We start from the raw sequence: 19793 nt of genomic DNA on the forward strand, positions 1-19793 counted from the left end.
GCATGCATTTCCTACTAGAGAGGAAGTCTGAACAGCTTTGCAGTGACCGGATAGCAAGAAAAGTTCCCATCTCTTCGGAGTTGTGGTTCTCTGAAGATCAGCCAGACCAAATACTTGTATGTTTTCTCTTCAGCTTGAAGTGTTGCTAGACATAAATCAGCAAAAACAGGTCAAACTATATGAAGTAAAAATGTGCTAGATTAAAGTGGTTATTCTGCTAATAACTGCTCTGATTGTCTGATATGATACATCTCTGATTAATATAGTTGAGGTTCCCTACTGGCAAATTAACATTTTAAGTGATTTAAATAGTGTATTTTATACTTTGGAAGATTAAGCTGTTATGTCATTTAAAGCCAGAACATTGTTGGTTGTATGCACTGAAGTCATCTTGATTTGTGCAAGGAAAAATAAGTTTCATTAACCTCTCTTTATTTTGCTCAACACTGATTTATAATTGAATTAATAATCCAATTATGAAGGTGTTTGGTTTTGAGCAAGGGTTTGTTTACATGCAGCTGGGTTAAGATTCTAATAGGGGACAAAACAACATTCCTGTCAGGAGGCTGAAGTTATACTGTTGCCAGTTTTGCTGCTCTTCTGTGTGGACAGGATCATCTGATCAGCCCTGTGGAACTGATTTAATTAGACTTCCCTTTTTCTAGTTTTCTTCAGTGGAACACCCCAAAAATAAAATGGGGGATAAGGGCCATTTTCAGATCTGCGTGCCTTTCCCACAAAGAAGAAATAAGTTTAAATGCTTAAAATGCTCAGATAAGAGATTGGTGAAGCAGCAAGTTATACAGATGTACAAACAGGGTTGAGGCAGTAAAGGAGTTTCATGTGGATACTTACCAAATTAATTGTGGCTATAGCTATATAATATGTTACAAAATCATGAGGGCTATCAGTGTGTGAATAGGCTTCTTGCGAGTTGAATTAAGACAAACTATAAAATTACTTGTGAAGAGCAGATGCATCAGATGCATGCAAGCTGCTAATACGTTCTAAGAGTTATGAGAGCAATTAGTTGAACTGATAGGTGAAAACCTGCTCTGTAAGAAATTGCATCTTGGGGTGTTTTTTAAAATTATTTTTTATGTATTTTTATTTATTTTTAGCTTTTCTCAGGCCTTTGCATAACCAGCTTACAATACTGCAAAACTTCAACTTCACATTGAACCCCAAAGGTCTCATGTTGCAGGCTTGGGGCTTTTACTAACCTAAAGGGGATAGGTCTTCCTTCCTAGAAGAAGTTAAGATCTGTTAGCTGATTTAGAAATATTTTTCCAGTTATTTTATAGCCACCAGTCTTTGTTTTTAATTCCTTGGATGATTTCTTTCTTACCTCTGTCTCCCTTAGCAATGTTATTTAATTTCAGGCATCTTGCTGACTCTATTTAGTGCTGAAGTATACCACGTTTTTTTCCAATTTCTCTAACTTTCTCTACTACCAATCCTTGACTAGGTTCCACTGAGGTAACTGCATAGTGGCCACCATAATGACTCTTGACTGTTGTGTTTATCTGAGGCTATTTAATGCTTTCTCTCTTTCCCCCCATCCCCAGATAAAAAAAAGTATATCCTGCAGAATAAAAGAGTTAAAGGTCATTCCATGCATCTCTTTAATATGCTTAAACCAAGATTAAAACTGTCCAAGTTGCTTCCTGTGACTGCTTTGTGTCATACTGGTCACAGATGCAAATTGCTATCTTAACAGTGTTTATCAACCTTAGAGTAAAAATCAATAAGCAGAATCTAGTCATATGCAGTTTGAGATGTTAGTATATTTTTCAAATGATTGGCTCTTTTTTTTAGCTATGTTTTCAATTAAAGTATCTGGGAATTCTATTAGGTAGAGACTCTGTATATTAGTCTCCAATTTAGTGTCTAATAATCTGTAACATATTGAAATTACTTTGGTGATATTACTTTTTCTTATTGTTTATGTAGCATGGATTTGAGATGCCTAGTTCTGCCTGCCAGTATATTCTATTAGAATTGGTTAAATAGGTACAAATCTAGCAAAATATTGACTTATACTATGGTGAACCTTGAAAAGTGGCCTATTCTAGGAAATTGGCCTCCTATTATCTCTGATTTCATGCTTTTTCCATCTGTCTCAAAATGAAGAGATTAGGACTGATCCTAGCTATGTGTGTGAGGCAGATTATGGTAATCTTATTATTCTGATCTCATTACACTTCATCTTTAGATTTGAAAATTTCCTGACTTTAACCCCTTCTTCTACAGTTACAAAAGCCTTGTGAAATGGTAGTCAAGGCATGTTCTGTTAACTTTGCATTAAATGTTTATATCATCCTGAAATAATCAAGATCTAAAAGACTTTCCTAGTGAGATTAATATATTTTAGATTTTTTTGTCTAGATATGCCATTGTAAGTGAGAAAAGTAACTCATGAATTGGAAAGAATGAAAGCCTCTGTATCTGTAATAACAAATAAGTAATATTTATTAAGAATTCCATTTTCAATTTAGTACTTTTTACCTTTAGGGAATCTAAAAGTAAAGGATCCTTTAGGGGATCTATCATGATAGAGTAGTGTTTTTTTTTTTTTAATGGCTATTCTGAATAAAAATGGATTTTTACAGATATTGGAACAAACATTTGAAATGCACAAATATCAACCTGAATGGAGTAGCTCCTGATGTCATTGCATTGTGTCAAAGGCACTGACAGGTGAGTTACACAGTGGTTAATGCGTATTGCCAGAAAATGTGTAGCCCTTTGGTTTACATGGACAAGGGACAAATGAATCCTGTACAGCATGGAATTCCCTAGCTTTTCAGTATGTACAGCACAATTTCACTATTGTTACTGGAGTTCAACTATAATTGGTTGCAAAGGATGAACTGTCTAGTCTGTGACAGAGAAAGGGACTCTTCTGCATGGGCTAGTATGGTTTATTGAGAACACTAATGCAAACATTGTCAGTTGGACTTGGAAGATTACAAGAGGATTTTGTCTTAAATTTGTGAAGGAAGCTCTGTCATTTCTGGACAGTTTCAGGCAGTAGTTATAAAATAAGCATTACTGCTTCCTCTGGCCTGTAGGACAACAATAAAGGCAAAGTGACAATGAGCTACTGATTTTATAGGGGGAGTTAAAAAAATAAGCATGGTTCTTTTGGCTTTAAAAGATCATATTTTATTGTAACGCCTGCTGAAATAGATTCTTAGGATAATTGAGATTATATACTGATAATTGAGATTATACACTGATAGACTTTCAGGTTAGATACAGCAGGGAATTTTTTTTAAAGCATTTCAGTATTTCTCTGACTGTTCTACTAGTTGTCCTTAGAACATTAAGTGTATTCCTCAGTTATCTTGAACTTGCATTTGCGAAGGAGAAAGAAGATTGGAAAGGAGCGGGGGAAAGATGTGTTAGTGCACTAAACAGCTGGGAGAGAGGGAATCAAATTCCTCCTCCTTCCCTCTTCATTCTGTCATTTTTTTTTTTTATAGATGAAGCCTAAATTGCACCTTTTTGTAGAATAGAACAGTATAGTTGCACGTGGTTTTGCTTAGCAGAGACAAGCATGCAATGCAGGAATGTCACTTAAATTGCTCTTGCTGCCCCAGCTGCCTGGAATACATTGGCTCTAGGATGCTTGATTAGACTTCTTTGTTTTGCAGTACAGGGACCACTTAAGCTTTTCCTCTAGCTGCTGGTTCCAGTATTCTGTTGGTACGAGGCTCTTGTATTTGAACTCCATTGAGACTGAGAAAGCTGACGGAAAAATAAACCTTTGCAAAATTACGTGTGCTTTTTCTTCACTCTGTTCAGTCTTTCCTTTGCTAATTTCTCAAACACTTGGGCCTGCACAGAGTGTGCAGGATGGATGGTGCAGAGGTGAGAATGAAAGCCTGGAGGGAAGAAGGTATGGGGGGGGGAGCGGGGGGGAGGAGGGAGCTTAGCTTAACTGTCACAGAAAACTTCACTTCTGGAATCACTGCCTCAGGGTCATGTCTTTGTTTTACAAAGAATTTGGCAACACTGGCTTAGGATCTTCTGTGCTTTGTGTGTCACACTGGTGGTGGTGGAGATGCTTGTAGACCTGCACTGTGAACTAGGTCAGGGAAGAAAGCTGGCTGTGGAGAGGAGTTTTTTGTCAAGATCTATTTGTGCTTTTCAAAGGCTGGTTCCATGATTTGGTCCAAAAGCAGATACGCTGGCTGCACTGGGGGGGAGACAAGCTTTGGCATGAGGATGGATAGGAGTACCTTAAACTGACACTACTGAACTCTTTCTCTGCTATCAAAGTGCACTCTAATTCGTACCCTTGGGCTAGATATTTGGCGGAGTCTCATAATGGCAGAGCAGTTTTCTCTTTGTGATTATAGAGCAACCCTTTATTTTTGTAGCTTTAACTATTTTTCTTGCTGTTCTCAGTGACTCTTTAAAAATTTGCCCTCTTACCAAAAATGCTGCTTCTATTGTGCATTCACACTGGGTGGTGATGGTTGTTTTGCTTTGAGTGCTGAGTTGCTGGCAATGTTTTAATATATTTTTAGATAACAGTGAAGTATTTGTTTTTCAAATGAGAGGTAGGAAATTGCAAAGAATAAAGAATTGCATGAGCTGGCTTGGTAATCGCATGCCTGTTCCATTTGGGGTAGTGGAGAAGGAAGGGGGAATAAATGGTGATGTAAGGCTGTTGCTGTGACACTCCCCCAGTAATAACTTCTGTGAGGAACTGTAAAGGGTGGAAGGAAAAATAAGAATGCTGAGGATTTGTTGACTTTGCTCATGCTTGATATGAACCAAATCCTGCCTGTTGTAATAAAAAAAAAAGAAAAAGAGAGAGAGAGAGAGAGAGAGGATAATTCAAATGAGCACCATGATGAGCCTGTACTGGAGCAAATGCAAAACTGGGGGGTGTTGGCTGGTTGGTTGTTTTGTCCCTAAACTTCATGCTTGTCAAAGCAGGGGATAAACTGCAGTCAGCTTGAATAAGGTTGTCTCTGTAAGCATGTAAGCAAAGACTATAATGGTCCTGCACGGGCTTCTAACAAATAGAGTTCTGGAAGCTCTGTATCGATGAGGCAAGTCTCTTATTTGTGGTGTCTGTTGACTTACGGTAACTGCAATAAGGCTTACATCTGAAAGATTTACAAGGCCTTTAGCTTGGAAACCAATTTTTCATAACACAGTAGAAAAGTAGAAGGGCTTTCTGCAGTATTTTAATTTCTACTTTCTGGTCTAATTATCACTTGTTAGTCTTTCCATTCTGACAGTACGTGAATTCAGCTTAATAAAGATCTGTTACCTTCTGTCCTGTAATCGTTTATATCATGTTCTTCTCTCATCAGTCTGCCTGTGATAAATCTTAAGGCCAAAGTCAAATTAAGCTTTCTCAAAGGTGCAGATGCAATTGCTACTGCACTTCCTAACAGCAGTAAGAAATGCAGTTTCTTTGTTTGGACTGACAAGTGTTTGTGGAGGGATTCATAGATCCCATCTAAAAGCATTGGTGTTTCTTTGCAGCAGTTGCTCACAAAATCCTTCACGGACTGTTTGAAAGTAACTTTCGTTTCTCATCCCAGAAAGAGATTTCGACACCACTGACTTCACTTTCCGTAGGACAGAGACTGAAATGCAAGGGTGTGGAGTGGAGATGTGGTTTTAGATACATTCTGAGTTTGGGAAAATGCAGTTCTGATGGTGATAACACTATTCTTACAGTGTTAAGGCTGTAAGTCCTTGGTGCTAACAGGAAATGGCAGACTTCGGTTTCATTGGCCAAAATGAGCAGCCTTTGCAGCTGGGGTCTGAACTGAATAGTGATGACATTTGGGGCAGCTGTCTCAAGGTAGTGGAACATAGACTTTTCCTTCATCTGTACTTTCAAATGCAAATTGCACTGTGTATGCTCTAGGGACTGACAGAAAAGTACACGTGTGCAAGAAATTAATAAATGTTGATTGTTCAGTTGCTCCAGAAAGAAAGATGTTGCAGTTAGCAGTAGCCTGAAACCCTCTTTTTAGTAGGCTTGAGTTTTATGCACTGGTATTAGTAACACCTGATTTTTTTTAACATTAATCACAAAACCCTGCTCTTTTCTGTGTGTGCATGTTTGCAATGTGTAGCTGGATGGAAGGGATGATAACATTTTTCTTACCATGCATGTCAGTGACGTAACTTAAAAAAAAAAAAAAAAAAAAAATTGTCAGAAAGACTGACCACTGTCATTGTTGAAATTATGAAGCAGGAAAGTTTGGTCAGCCCACCACTGTTTTGTTTTGTTTTTTTTAAGTCCCTGACCTTGACAGCTGTTTCATGCATGAGGCCTGGGTTTTTGCTGTCTATGCTGCATAGACCTTCAGATATCTCTTGCCAGGATTAGTATGAGGTTTAATTTAACCTGCCTGGCAAACCTGAAAGTAACTTTTCTTACTGTCTTATCTGCTAAAGGTCACAGCTTCAATATGTATACAGCTAGAAAAAAACTGCTTCAACACTTACCCAAATAAGCCTATCATTAGAAGAAAGAAATACCTCTGTAAGCTTCTGTGGGGTCCCTCACTCCCACTTCCCCATTTTCTTTCCTTCCCAGTAACGTTCAGTCAGTTAAGCCTTGGCTTTTGCTGCCTTTTTGCAGGACCACCCGTGTTCTCCATTCTTGAACATTAAAAGCTTTTGCTTTTCTCTTGCCATAGTCAAGTGGGACTATTAAACCTTGCATGTGTAAGGTTATTTGTTGTTGTTTGTTTGTTTGTTTTTGTTTCTAGAACTGCAGAACAACCTTTTCTGTCTTCTGAAAGCAGGATGAAGGGTGTTTGCTTCATGGCAGTGCCTGCTCAAGCAGTCCTGCCATACTCCTTTTCTTCTTGTCTCCTCAGATGCTGTTTCATTTCTGGAGTTGTACCCTGCACTTGCTGCTATGAGTATCTGTGTAACCAACCAGTGAATTGAGACAGGTGACTAGTCCAGCTGAAAAATACCCCACCTCCCTAAACTATTTTTTAGTGAGATCAGTTCCCCAATCTGTTCAACCACTGCACGGGGTGTGTGTGGGAGGAGCAGCCATAAGGCAATGACTGCATAAACCAACTCAAACACTACTGCTGCCAAACATCTAGCCACTACAAATTGATAGCGTAGTCTCTGAGTTTGTAGATGGCTGGAAATTCACACTCAGAAGTGTGAATTAGCTAGTAGGATTGTTGTTTCTAGGTCAAGAACTCTATGTAGTATCAGCCTTAGCAATTTAATTGCTGACCATTTTGTGAGATGTGCCTGCAGACATCCTCATTTCTGGATGCAGGTTTCAGTAAATTATCTGGGTTTTGGTGTACAGCTCTATGTTCAATCCAGTAACTGTTCTACCTTTCAAGGTGCAATCTAACAACTGTGTTTTTCAGGACCAACAATCAAAATGTGCAGAACTTCAGTAATATCAAAAAAACCGAAGTGTTGCATATGTTTTTCAAGTGCTTTTTTTAATAGAAAATCATGTGTAATTGACCTAGGGAACTTTGTTCTACAGACAATTAAATGTCAGATATTTTATTGTTCCTGATATCTTTCTGTCAAAGATAAAAATCAAGGCAGACTGTTTCATATTCTGTAAATATTGTAGTGCTATAAAATATTAAGCAATCTGTGTTTAGTGCCAGAATCTATGCTAACAGAATCTTACAGCTTGCAAACTTTGAAACGGTATGAAGCAGAGTCAGAGTTTTTTTTTTTTTTGCCCTGTTAACTTGCCCACATTCTAAAAAGTTATGCATGTGAGTACATACTATGTAAAAAACACTTCAAATAAAACCATAATTTTAAGGGAAAAAATAGAAAATTATTTGTCTTGAAAATACATGCCGTATTAACACTGCTTTGGAAACCTTTATTCTGTTATGTTGCTGATAGTGTAGTTAACCAGAATCTGTTTCTTGTCATGATCTTTGGAAGCACATTAGACCTTTGTGTCACCCATGTGGTGAGGATTGCTCTTTGACTGGCTAGCCCATGCAGCTGCAGATCAACTAAATTTACTTTTAAAAACAAAAAAAAAAAAAAGTCTGTATTCTGATTGCCTTTGAATTTATCTTTAAGGCCTTTTAGAGTTGTATCTTTTCTAGTGTGCTTTAACATAGCAAATAACATTTCTAATCAGGCTTCCCACTGAAATGTCATGGTTTTGGCCAACCTTTTCGTTATTTCCTTCAGGATTGCTCTGTAGCCGGCTGCAGTGTTGGTGTCTGTCTTGTTTCCCACCAAATAGTCTGCTTGTTAGTATAAGGCTTTTTTTTCCTTTAACTTTTTTCAACTTTTCAATAACGCTCAGACGTGTCAGTTGTTTGAGGTATCAAACTCTGGTGCATTCTGGGGTACCAAGTCTATTAGTACTTTGAGCTTGGAAGCCTGTTTTATAAGCAACTAGGGAGATCTTATTTAGCTGAAAGCTGCTATAGGAATGGATGCAAAGATATCTGGAGGACCATACTCAGACATGCTTAGTAGTGGTTCCCTGTCACTCCTGGAGACTGTGAGCGGCTTTCCACGAGGTTATCATGGGTGTGATAATATTTATCGTCTTAACAAATCAGATGATGAAACGGAGCATGCTTGTAATATTTGTGGGTGGTGATTAGTTGAGGTGGGTTTATGCATGTTGAAGATGATTCAAAATGATCTTGACAGTCTGAAGAAATACATTATAAAAACAGGAAGGTGTTCAGTAAGGATGAATATACCATCATATATGTGGGCAGAAATAATCAGCTGCACCAGTGGAGGATGGGGAATAACTAGCCAGGTATCAGTTCCTCTGAAAATACCCCAAGTGTTACAACGGAAGACCGATCGAAAGCGAGGTGATGTCATGCTCCTAACATAGGCAAAACTTACAGTGAGATGTATGGTCAGGACTGTAATAGCTACACAGCAAACACATCTTTCTACGCAGTGCTTGTAAGCCTTTGGCTGTGGAGCACAATTGTCCCATTCTGGAGTCCACAGAACTGTAAAACTGCCCTCTAGTCACATATCCTAAATTTCTGATCAAAGATTGATTGAATCCAGGTTGTTCAACGTAGTCGTCATCTTCCCTCCTGTCCAGCTTTTCTGAAGCTGGCAAATTTGCCTTATGTGCTGTGGTATTTTTGCAGGCTGCTAAGTGGGCTGAGAAATATCCAACTTCAGAAGCTGCAGTCAGCTTCTTTATGAAGGCTTATGTCACATAGCTTGTTCATCTTCCTTCACATGCTTTTAGATTTTAACCTGCTATTGCATGTGTACAATATAGCAACTCTGTCCACAAACATTTGAGTTGCCTTTGCTATGACAGAGCCTCTTGTACAGAGCAATTGCTTCATTTTGCTCTGCAAGTAACTTTTCCCATCTGGTTAACAGTATTAATAAATTCCTTGAGAGTTTGTGTGTTAGAAAGAGGGTTAATTAAGAGTGATAGTACCGGAGTGGAGTGTTAGATTTGGTGGTTTCTTGGACAGTGAAGTATAGCAGAGGTAATGGATCCTTTCAGGAAAAGGAACTATATTGCAACTTTGAACCCACAAAATTGTAGCTGTCTTACATTTGGATAGAAAGTTCTATCGATCTTTGCATTTCTTCATGTCTTTCATTCTGGCAAGAGGAGTTTTGTGGGTTTTAATCTGTAAAGGTTTGGGGTACCACGCATGAGATGATTAAGGACCAGATTTAACTGTTGCAGTATCCTGTTCTTGAACGAAATGCAAGCATTTTTTTGTCCTCTAGTGTATGCTTCAGTATGAGACGTGACTGTCTCAATGTGTTAAATGCAACACATCGGACAACTAGCAAGGAATTTTGTGTCCTGGTTGTAGCTCTGCTGTATAATCAGAGATAAATTATCCCTGTCTCTGTGCGAGACAGGTGTATCTACTTTCTTAGAGGTGCTGAGAAATAAATTCTCTGGCAGTGTATTTTAGTAAGAGATATTAGGACAAAATGGGGCACTTGCACAAAGAAAGTCAGAACTATATGGCATACAAGTAAAATTCTTTGCTGTGCAAAGCAAATTAAGAATGGATTTGCCGAGCTTTGAATCTGGGCTGATTTACGGACTGACATGCACGTGTACTTCCCTAGGGTATTTTTTAGTTTTGCTCTATCTGATCTGCTTTGTTTGTACTGTAGAGCTCTAAAAGGGCAAGCACATCTAGAATGGCAAGCATATATTACAATCGCTTGTTCTTTTTTTACCCTTTTCACTTGTTCTGTTTTGATGCACACCATCAAGGAATGATTTACAACAGAGCCAGCATGATTACTGAATAGAAATTGCGTAAGTGAGAAACGTATGATTTTGGTAAGACTCCAAACTAACATGAGGCCGTTTGTGGTATTTCTGCTGTGTTTCTCGATTGAACTTGAAAGCAAGTCTGAAACACTCTCATTGGAATGCTCAATAGCTTTTTTTATTATTATTTTCTGGCAGAGTGACTTTCAACCTTCATCTCTCAGAGGTTGTGCCAAGAGCTCTTACAAAAGCCTTATGATTTCATTAAAAGCCATTCTGAAAAGTTGTAGTTGGTTGTACTTGTCTAAATATTGTAGAGCATAAGATAACAAATGTGTTTTATTCTTGATATCCATGCTCCTAAACTTGAAGGGATAGCTGGAAACAGCTCCTCTTTTAAGAGGGCCTGAAATTCATAGCGCTTACGTAAGCAGCAGATACCCAGGAGACTTTACTCTTGACCACTAGGTAAAACTAGTTCTCTTCATTTTCTTTTTTTTTCCCTCCCTCAAAATTGAGGGCTTATTTAGATGGCTAAGACAATATATATTTTGTTCTCTGTGTACAGATGGTCATATGTGCCTTTGAGTTATTTGGGTTTTTTCTTTTTCTTTTTTTCTTTTTTTTTTCCCAAATAGAGCAGGATCTTATTCAGACTTCAAGGCTGTTTTCTTTCTTCAGTAGAGAGGGGAGAATGGCATAGAGCTCTCCAGCTCCAGAGCCTCACTCAGTTTCTGTGCTTCACTGATCAACTTCTTTTGGGACCCTGCTTAAATCTAAGCTAAACACTACTGATCTGTTTACTCTAACTAAAACTCAGAATAAGGAGAGACTGTGTTTGCAGGCAAATGACCATCTGACCAGGACTTGAGTAAACTTATCCACACTGCTTAACAGAAAACTGGCCAAATGCTGTGTTCTTCAGTGGTTCCAAATTAAATGTAGATCGAGCTTGAGGTTAAGGAAGGATGTTTTGTCTTGTGTTTCCGTGATAACATCCTGAGCACTACAGCTAGTTATAAAAGGCGACTGGTCCTGGTCTTCAGTCATTGTAAACTAACCCTTGGTCTGTTAGGGAAACACAGCACTCCCCTTCCTCTTTATAAGAAACTGTTCTTACAAATCCTCTAGCATTCTACTCTGTACAAATACAAGCCAAAGTGCGTAGCTCAGGCTGTGATAACTTTTTTTTTTTTTTTTCAATCTGCTTAAGTGCTGAACAGTCATTCTTATGTTAGGAAGTTCATAGGAATTACAGTGTTCACGTAGGCCCTATAAAACTACTGAATGTAACATGAAACTCACTTTTGAGAGTCTCTGTTAAGAGCGAAATGTTTGGAGGCCATTTAACTGAGGGGAGTCTAATGAGAATGTGTTAGCTCTAGCTACTTCTAACTCTGTAAAGCTATTTCTGTTTGGTTTGTAGGACCACCAGTCTTTGTTTTACTGCAGGTTACTATTCTTTCTGCAGTGGAGATTTTGCATGAACCATCTTCAAAATGTGCTGTTTACGGTATCACTAATTTAAACTTCATAGGAATGTAGCAGTAGTGGGAGGAGTAATGTGAAGAGGCTTCTGTAATCACTGAGCCTGGATCTCTAGCCTTCGTGAGCAAGGTAGACAAAACTGGTGAATTCATTGTCATTTTTCATGTCTGTGCTAATAGAAATTTCCTACACAGAGGGAAACTTCCTCGAAGATGAGACCTGTGGCAAAGTTCCTTGAGCCTCAGTTTACTGAGTCTTTCCAGGATCTTCATTAGATGATGATGTGAAGGTTGCTACAAAACACTTAAACGTAAAAGGAAAAAAAAAAAGAAACACCTTAGTAATTGGTGGAGGGGTAGAAGGCTTTTGCCAGAAGAGAAGTAGTAGTATGAGACTTGCAAAGCCTGAGAGGCAGGGTAAGTTAGGCTATGCTGAATTCTGTCCTTGTAGTTAGGATTGATTATACCTCAGCTAACTTAAAGTTGCCTCAAGTATTCCTGTATTATATACAAAAAATCAAGGTGGAAATGAAGGCTTGAATGCTAATCCCTGGCTATGTTCTTTGTCTTTGCACTTTGCTTTGTTGCAATGCTCTTTACTGTATTTGGCAGCCTTGTTACTATGGATTTCTTGACCATTATAGTTCTCACTCTCTAGCTAGAGCTTTGTATGGTGAAATATTTCATGGAATTTTCATCACAGCTTGTCTTTTCCTCACATAGTTAAAAATAACATCCTTTCCTGTAATCTCATGCAGCTACTTCTCCCTATCAGCCCTTTCTGAAAGTTAGGGGAATACTGAGTTTACCTATAAACACTTATATGGAGGAAGACTTCAGCGATGTGTAGACTGAAGATTTATAAGAGAATAGTATTTACTGTTTGGAAAGAATCTTAGGTCCTAGAACGGCTGTGTCCTGCGACTTCTGTTGTCATTTTGACTTGTTGACTCTCAGCTTTGTTTTACTTCAGACTAGATTTTCTGGTTCCTTTAAGGCAAATTGAGATAATGGAGTTTCTTTAAGAATAAAATATGTCTACAGACAGTGCTATATAACCTAGACTCTAATGGGTTTTGCACGCTTTGGAGCTTGTTCTCCTCGGTTCTTTCTTTCGGTGCCTTGGCTTGCTGTAGGAAACAGTATCAATGTGAAAAGTCAGTGTATGTGCCACGTTGAAGTAACAGTCATCACTTCAGATAAGGCTTCTGAGGAAAATCGCCACTTGAAGAGTGGGGAAAAGGAGCCTTGAACTTTGTGTTGAATGTGGTGGGAAGAATCTCTGAAACAGATTTTTGGGGAGTTTGGGTTGTGTGTGCTGCTTTTGACTTTTAAGAGGATAAAAGTGGAAAAAGTTTCTATAGAGATGACAAGGAATTGGGGTTAGTGTGAGAATAAAAAAAATCCGTAATACGTTATTGCATGATATTACAATCTACATGCATTATTTAGATAATAAATTATAATATTTGGTATTGAATGCAGTTTAAGAAATAATTTCTCTCTCTCTCTCTCTTTCTTTTTTCTTTTTTTTTTTTTTTTNGTAAGATGTAACATTTTCTTTTGGGGTTTTTATGAATGTTTTCATAGCTTTGTAAATACTCACTCTCTAGGTAAATATAAAATCTTAAAGATAGTCATGTCTAAACATGATGCTTTGGGTTTTGATCTGGAAAATGTATGTATTTCCCATTTCCTGCATGTGCACATGGTCATAGAATCAGTAAGGTTGGAAGGGACCTCTGGAGATCATCTAGTCCACCCTCCCTGCTCAGCAGGGTCACCTAGAGCGTGTTAGACAGGGTTGCATCCAGGCGGGCCTTGAATGATAAACTTGAGTGAAAAGAAAACAGAATTTTTAAAAACTTGTTTGCTCTTAATCTAGTAAAAAAATTTAAACTTGTTTGTTCTTAGTCTAGTTGTCTTCAGTTGTCTAATGCATCTTTTTGCATCAAATGTTTTGAAGTTAAAATGAACTGTACTGGTTGTCGTGATGAATAAAGCAAGAAAAAGGAAAGCTGAAAGGAAAGCTCGCTCTGAATTGCAGTGCCGTTTTGACAAGAAGGTTACCGCAGGTTCCCCGAGGTGCCGGTTCCCGGTACAGCCGCCTTGCTGATGGCCTTGGCAGATACGCTGGGGCGGCCTCGTTCGTTCAGAGGCATTGCTGCCTCTAGCTTCCTTAAGAGGAGAACGAGGAAGGGGGATGTAGGTTACCAGGCAGAGTATGACTTGGGCTTTCTTTTACAAATCCTTGACAAGATGAATTTTAAAATCCTGCGATGCCATTTGCAATAATTTGGGGGAAGAAAAATGCTGTATCATGGACCATGCTGAGCTCACTGTTGAATTCAGGTGCAGCTTCCAGTGAAGCAGTGGGTGCCTGCTTGTAATGTGGTTCACGCCTCTCGGAATGGAAAAAGGAACCATCTTTTCTCTGAAAAGAGAAAAGCTGTGTTAAAACCCTTCTGTGGCGGTGTGAGATGTGGCAGTCCTGAAGCTTCCCAGTGCCGCTATTTGTCGTTAAAACGCAATCAACAGTTCTCCCCGACCTCTGCTTTGCTCTGAGACAAGTAGTTTCTGGGTTAAAAATTCAGCTGCAGTGTTACTGGATTTGAATCGCTTGCTTTTATGTATGTGTGTGTGTGTGTATATATATATAATTTGTTTATTTTTAATTTCTGTGCTTGTTTGAGTATTCTGGGCTTCCTTGGATTTCTGAGGTTTTGGGAGGGTTTTTAATGTACTGCATTGTTTTTATTATGGCAGCGTCAGCGCAGCACTGAGGAGGGAAACCATGCTGGCAGCTAACAGGTTGTTCTTAAGCAGTTGTTGCCTTCTGTTTTAGTTAGCATGGCAAAGATCCTGAAACCTTATAGTTCAGGGTAAAGAAGGGGCTCAGCCAAAGCTTGGAACTCTCTCTGAACAAGTTTCTTGCACTTTGTCTCTCCAAAACTCAGGCATTCTGAAGAATTTGGCTAAATTTGAAAGTATGCAAGTACATTTGGGGCATTATGTTTAGTTCTACATTTGCATGTGGGAGTCAGCCTGAGTTGTGATGACAGATCTGCTTGTTTCATTCCAGTTTCACGTGTGCGTGTTCCTGAAAATTGTTTGGTTTTGAGACTGAGACTTACTGCAGTTCATCAGGGTCAAAAAGCTGTGTTTAGAAGTATGCGCCAGGTATAGGACTGAAAACGGCTTGGAAAGCTTTCTGCAAGCCTCTGCAGCTAGAACTTCGCGCCTGCCTTGCTGCGCAGCCCTTCGACAGGGCCTTTTCTCCATTTCCATGGGAACAGATGGGCTTTTGTTGATAAGAGATCTATTATCAACCTCGGAAACTGACAGGCAGCAGTTGAGCCACTATTACTGTAAAACAGGGCTGACTCCAGACTGAGGACATCACATGGCAGTATGTGTTCAAATGTAATGGCTAAAAATATCCTTCCTCCTTCCTCCTCGCAGGCACAGATGCCCTAGTGTGAAAGGAAGAGTTACTTGGTTGTAGATTGGATTAGATCTACGGCAGACCTGAGGATTGGCTGCAAAGGAACGTTTCGTGTTTTGAGCAGCAGTTCTTAATGTTTGTTAAGATAAATAAGTGTTTGTCCTTATAGATTTTTGCAAACTTGGAAGGCTGTCTTGATTTGGAGCAGGGAATCTTAACATTCGCATTTGCATGATTAATTTATCTGTGTTTATTTGTACTGGGGGAAGTCTTCCAAGGAAAATCTAGTGATGTATGCAGTATTTAGACTAAATTTTGTAGCTCTGGTAGGTCTGGAAAAATCTCATGATAGTTCAATTAAAAAAAAAAAAGCTTAGAGGCATATCACTTTTTTAAAATATCTGGATGAGAATTTTAATCTTAAAATTATCATCCAGAGATCTCTAGGAGGCCATTTGCAGTTATGGGATAGACAGATTTGCTAGATGTTGAAGTGTTTCATAGCAAAGTGGTTTAATGACTTAGGTCTTTCCTTAAGTGGGCTTAAAGTCAAAAAGAAATGTTGTCAGATGTAAAAATCTAAGCTGTCTGCAGCAGCGTAGTCATTTGCTTTGCTTTACTTGTATTTCAGTTATGGATGTCAGTGGTGTAACTCTTACAAAAGCTGAAATTTTGTATGATTATTTTTCAGTTGTCATAGTAATAGCCACATAACATCATAGCAGCAACCAAAATTCCTGGATTACACATGGGACTATGAAGTTGTCCTGACTTTCAGGTACTTCAGTAGAAGTCATTTTTGCTCAACTAAGCGCTGGGAGCGGCTCCAGAATTACCTGTTTTAAGACACTGTCAGAACAAATGATTTTGTAGACATTTGCGTTTTGGAGGTGGCTCCTCTTCAAATGAGACTTGAACACGTAGCTTTCTAAAGACGGTTGTGTTGCCTCTGAAAGACCCTGAAAGGGGGAAACAGTCGTACTTGCGGAGTGACTGTTTGTGGTGGTGTATAAGCTCTCTAATATGTGGTGTAGGACATGGATAGCCTGGCTGTCTGCCAGGGTGTGAATGGAGCTCTGACAGCTAGTTAAAATGATCCTAGAAAGGACAACCAGCTACGAAGATATGTCAATCCAAGTGTGAAGCAGAGGGAAAAAAAAAGGAGCCCTTGCAGCAAAGATACTGAGGTGCAGAGTTGTGGAGGATTCATTGTCACAGCTGAAGTCCCCCGAACAGGTTGTGTGTGTGTGTAGGCAGTTCACCTTACTATGCCTTTTATCCAGCTATTTTTTTTCCCATCGCAAAGCTTAATGCATGCCTCAGCAACACTCCTTCCCTGGCATTTGTCTTCAGGCCAGGCATTAATGAGTACCCCAAATCCTGTGTGATTTGGCTCCTCCAGATCTATTAGCATATCTTCAGAGCAAGATAAAACTCATTAAAATAATTTACATTTGGGCATTATAATTCTGATAATACCTATTGCCAAAAGCACAAATATGTGATAATATCCCTTCATATGCTACGATCTTTTTCCTTTTCTTCTTTTTGGAAAAGACTAGACTACCGTATCTGTTAACTGCACTCCCTAAAGGTAATGAAATCGGTTTGTAGTACACGATCTTATCAAAGGTTTCATCTGTGCCATCTTTGATAAAAGAGTGTATATTACTACATAAGAATTGACTTATTAGGAATAACATCAGAACGTGTTTTGTTGGCGTTCGGTTATGTTGCATAAATGACTGTGGTGACTGCTGGGACATATAATGAACAACCAAGCTTCCTGATCGTACGAGCTCTGAGCCAAAATCTTTCTGTGACCCCAAGCTAGGGCTTCAAGCCGTGCCTGGTGTCTCCTTTGTCCTTACACTATTTGATTTTTTTTCCCCCTCATACCTGTTTTTAACCTCAATCTCCCCTAACCAGGATCCCAGAGGTGCCAGTAGTGTCCTCTACCTGCATTTCATATTCTGAATTTGAATCAGTTCTGCGCAGAATGCTCTTGCAGATGCTGCAGCAGTTCTGAGAGATGTGCGCATTTTTTTGCTTAAAGGCAATTTAGCAGACATCAGCTGATCAGTGCCGGCTGCCCGTGTGTGAGCTTTTACTTCAGCGCTTGTAACAGAGTCACACTTGAACTGCTCATGACCTGTGAGCAGATTATGGTTATCTAAACAGCGGCACTGTAGTGCGCACTCAAACAATGCTTGTAAATAAATAAATGAAAACCCAGTGTAACAACTGCACAAAAGATAGTTTGAATATTTTTATCCGTATTTAAAAAACTTAAGATATTTTAAGTATTAAGTCTCTTCAACTAAAAATATGGGTCGTAGAGGTGCATATCTTTGCTCAGCTGAAGTTCTGTAGATGCAGCTTTGGTCCTGTGCTACGTTGCACTTTTGGAGTATTAGTATTAGGAGAGGGAAATGTATCCTACTATCAGCCTGTTCAGGCAGGAGCAAAAAGTCAGATAACTGTTATCCACTACAATTTGCTGTGGCTATTCAGATTTTGTTCTCTTCTTTTGCTCTACCAGTTTCTATCTCGGTAGGTAATTAGATTTCTTTCTCTTTCAGATCTAGCAGTTAGCAGTGGGACAGATTAGAGTGTTAACATGTCATATAGTGTTGGACAGCAGCAAAAATTGATCTTTTAGAGTTTAATTTTCTGAAGCCCTTCCATCCACTACAGTTGTTCTTTCTGCTTTTCCTTTTTAATTTAATCTCCTAACTCTTCCAAAAGAGAAGCATGATGACATTGCAAAAAAGTAAACCATAAATGAACATGGTTGTTCATGACTATTATTTTTTAAGTTAATATCTTCACTATAACTGTATTTATATTTTGTATGTCATTTTTGAATCTGCTCTGTGATTTCCTGCATGTGTATCTTTTCTCCTCTTTGTATTTCCTTATCTTCCTCCACTTAGACATCCTTAATCATGTGACACTTGTGACTTGAGGCTGTAAGTGTATCCTTTTTTCTTTTTTAATCAGATTTGGCTTTTTGTTGCAAAGGAAAAAACTTCAGAAAAATTGAGAAGGAAGAAAATACTGGAAAAAAAGTATTACTTTAGTGCTTTATGGTCAAAATTAAAAAAAAAAAAAAAAAAAAAAAGATGAGGGGGCAGGATCTATGCCATGTTGACTTCCAAAACCAAATAAAATCAATTTGGGGAGAGGTGATTTCAAACTATAGCATGACTGACTTTATGGAACATGATACCACTCTGTTCAAGAAGCTACTTCAGACAGTAGCTGGCTTGTCTGTTGCACTGTGGCAGTTGACAGAAATTCAATGAAAAACAAAGCACCAAAATTTTGAGAGTAAAAATGCTTTGAAGTATTGATTTACGTGCTTTTTAATACTACTTACTAACATGTCTCTTGTCTTGTTACTACTGATCTTACATTCAGTTTTAGAATTAAGTTATAGTAAAAAAAAAAAATCCCTTAAAAAGGGAAACCTTGTTCATCTATATTTGTTGTTTGTTTTGACTTGCCTGTTGAGCATTTTTTATGTTAATAAAGCAAGTTATTATTTCTGTTCTCTAATTTAAACTAGTTTTAACCTGTATCAGCAAAAAACCAAGAAGCTGACAGTCTTATCTGCAGTTGGGCTCATGCCAGTTCTGTCATGAGTTTGTATGCTTGTTTTGTAAAATTCTCTATAGTATAAATGTTGCCTAGAATCATTTAAAATAGGCAGTATGTAACCAGTGCAAATGCAGAAAAACTGATTGAAATCCTGTTTATGCTAAAAGCATCAGCAGGTTTGTCAGTGGAATTCAGAACAAATGATCATTAGAGATTATGATAAAGAATCAGATTTTTTTGGCTTTCAGGTTTTGCAATGAGTATGTAATGATGACAGTCAACTAATCTCTGGCACAGAAGTCAATCTGGTTAGGTGATTAAACAGAAAGGTACCTGTGGATGTATAGTGACTTCTCATGACTTTCTTAAGAGACCATGTGGTTTCAGTACTGTATCTCTTTGATTGTTTTAAATTATTGCTCCAGGTTTTTGCTCACCACGTTTTTTTGTTGTTGTTTTTGTTTTGTTTTGTTTTTACAGGTTCATCGTGCAGATGCAGTCTTTGAAACAAAAATGGGAAGAATAAGCCAATATCCTAATCAGTTTTGCTGTATATTGAAATGTGATAAGCCTTTCTTTTTTTTGGTTTGTTTTCTTCAGGTTTTGAATGAAGAATGTGATCAGAATTGGTACAAGGCAGAACTCAATGGAAAAGACGGCTTCATTCCCAAGAACTACATAGAAATGAAACCACACCCGTAAGTAGAGCTTTGGGCGATAGGCTTCCTTGCTCTCAAACAGGAGGGAGGTCTGCTTCTCAGCACTTTGCAGAGCGTACCTAATCAGATCTATCAAGATATGTGGATAGATAAAGGATGGCCATTGGATTGTACCTCTGCCTGCGGCTTGCAGTGTTCACCATAACTCGTTCCACAGCTTACTGTAGCACGATGTTTTGGCCTCCTTTCTGGTGCTGGCTGTGGTGTTTTGATGTAGGGTTAGAAAGACTGATTGCAAGGGGAGACAGGAGGAGCGACTACACTAGCAGACTACTAGTAATTCAGTAGACAAT

The 19793-nt window shown here is 38.6% G+C and overlaps 1 protein-coding gene across 1 annotated transcript in view; it reads left to right on the forward strand.

Annotated features, from left to right (window-relative positions):
- Window positions 1–19793, forward strand: part of GRB2 (growth factor receptor bound protein 2) — a 47298-nt gene that overhangs the window by 16501 nt on the left and 11004 nt on the right. The window contains exon 2 of the mRNA XM_085304534.1: window positions 19382–19479. Within this exon, the coding sequence (XP_085160660.1) occupies window positions 19382–19479 (98 nt within the window). The remainder of the gene's footprint in view (window positions 1–19381; window positions 19480–19793) is intronic.

Source organism: Rhea americana, unplaced genomic scaffold, assembly GCF_003343005.1.
Source record: "Rhea americana isolate MKP2758 unplaced genomic scaffold, rheAme1 scaffold_21, whole genome shotgun sequence".
Taxonomy (NCBI): Eukaryota; Metazoa; Chordata; class Aves; order Rheiformes; family Rheidae; genus Rhea; species Rhea americana.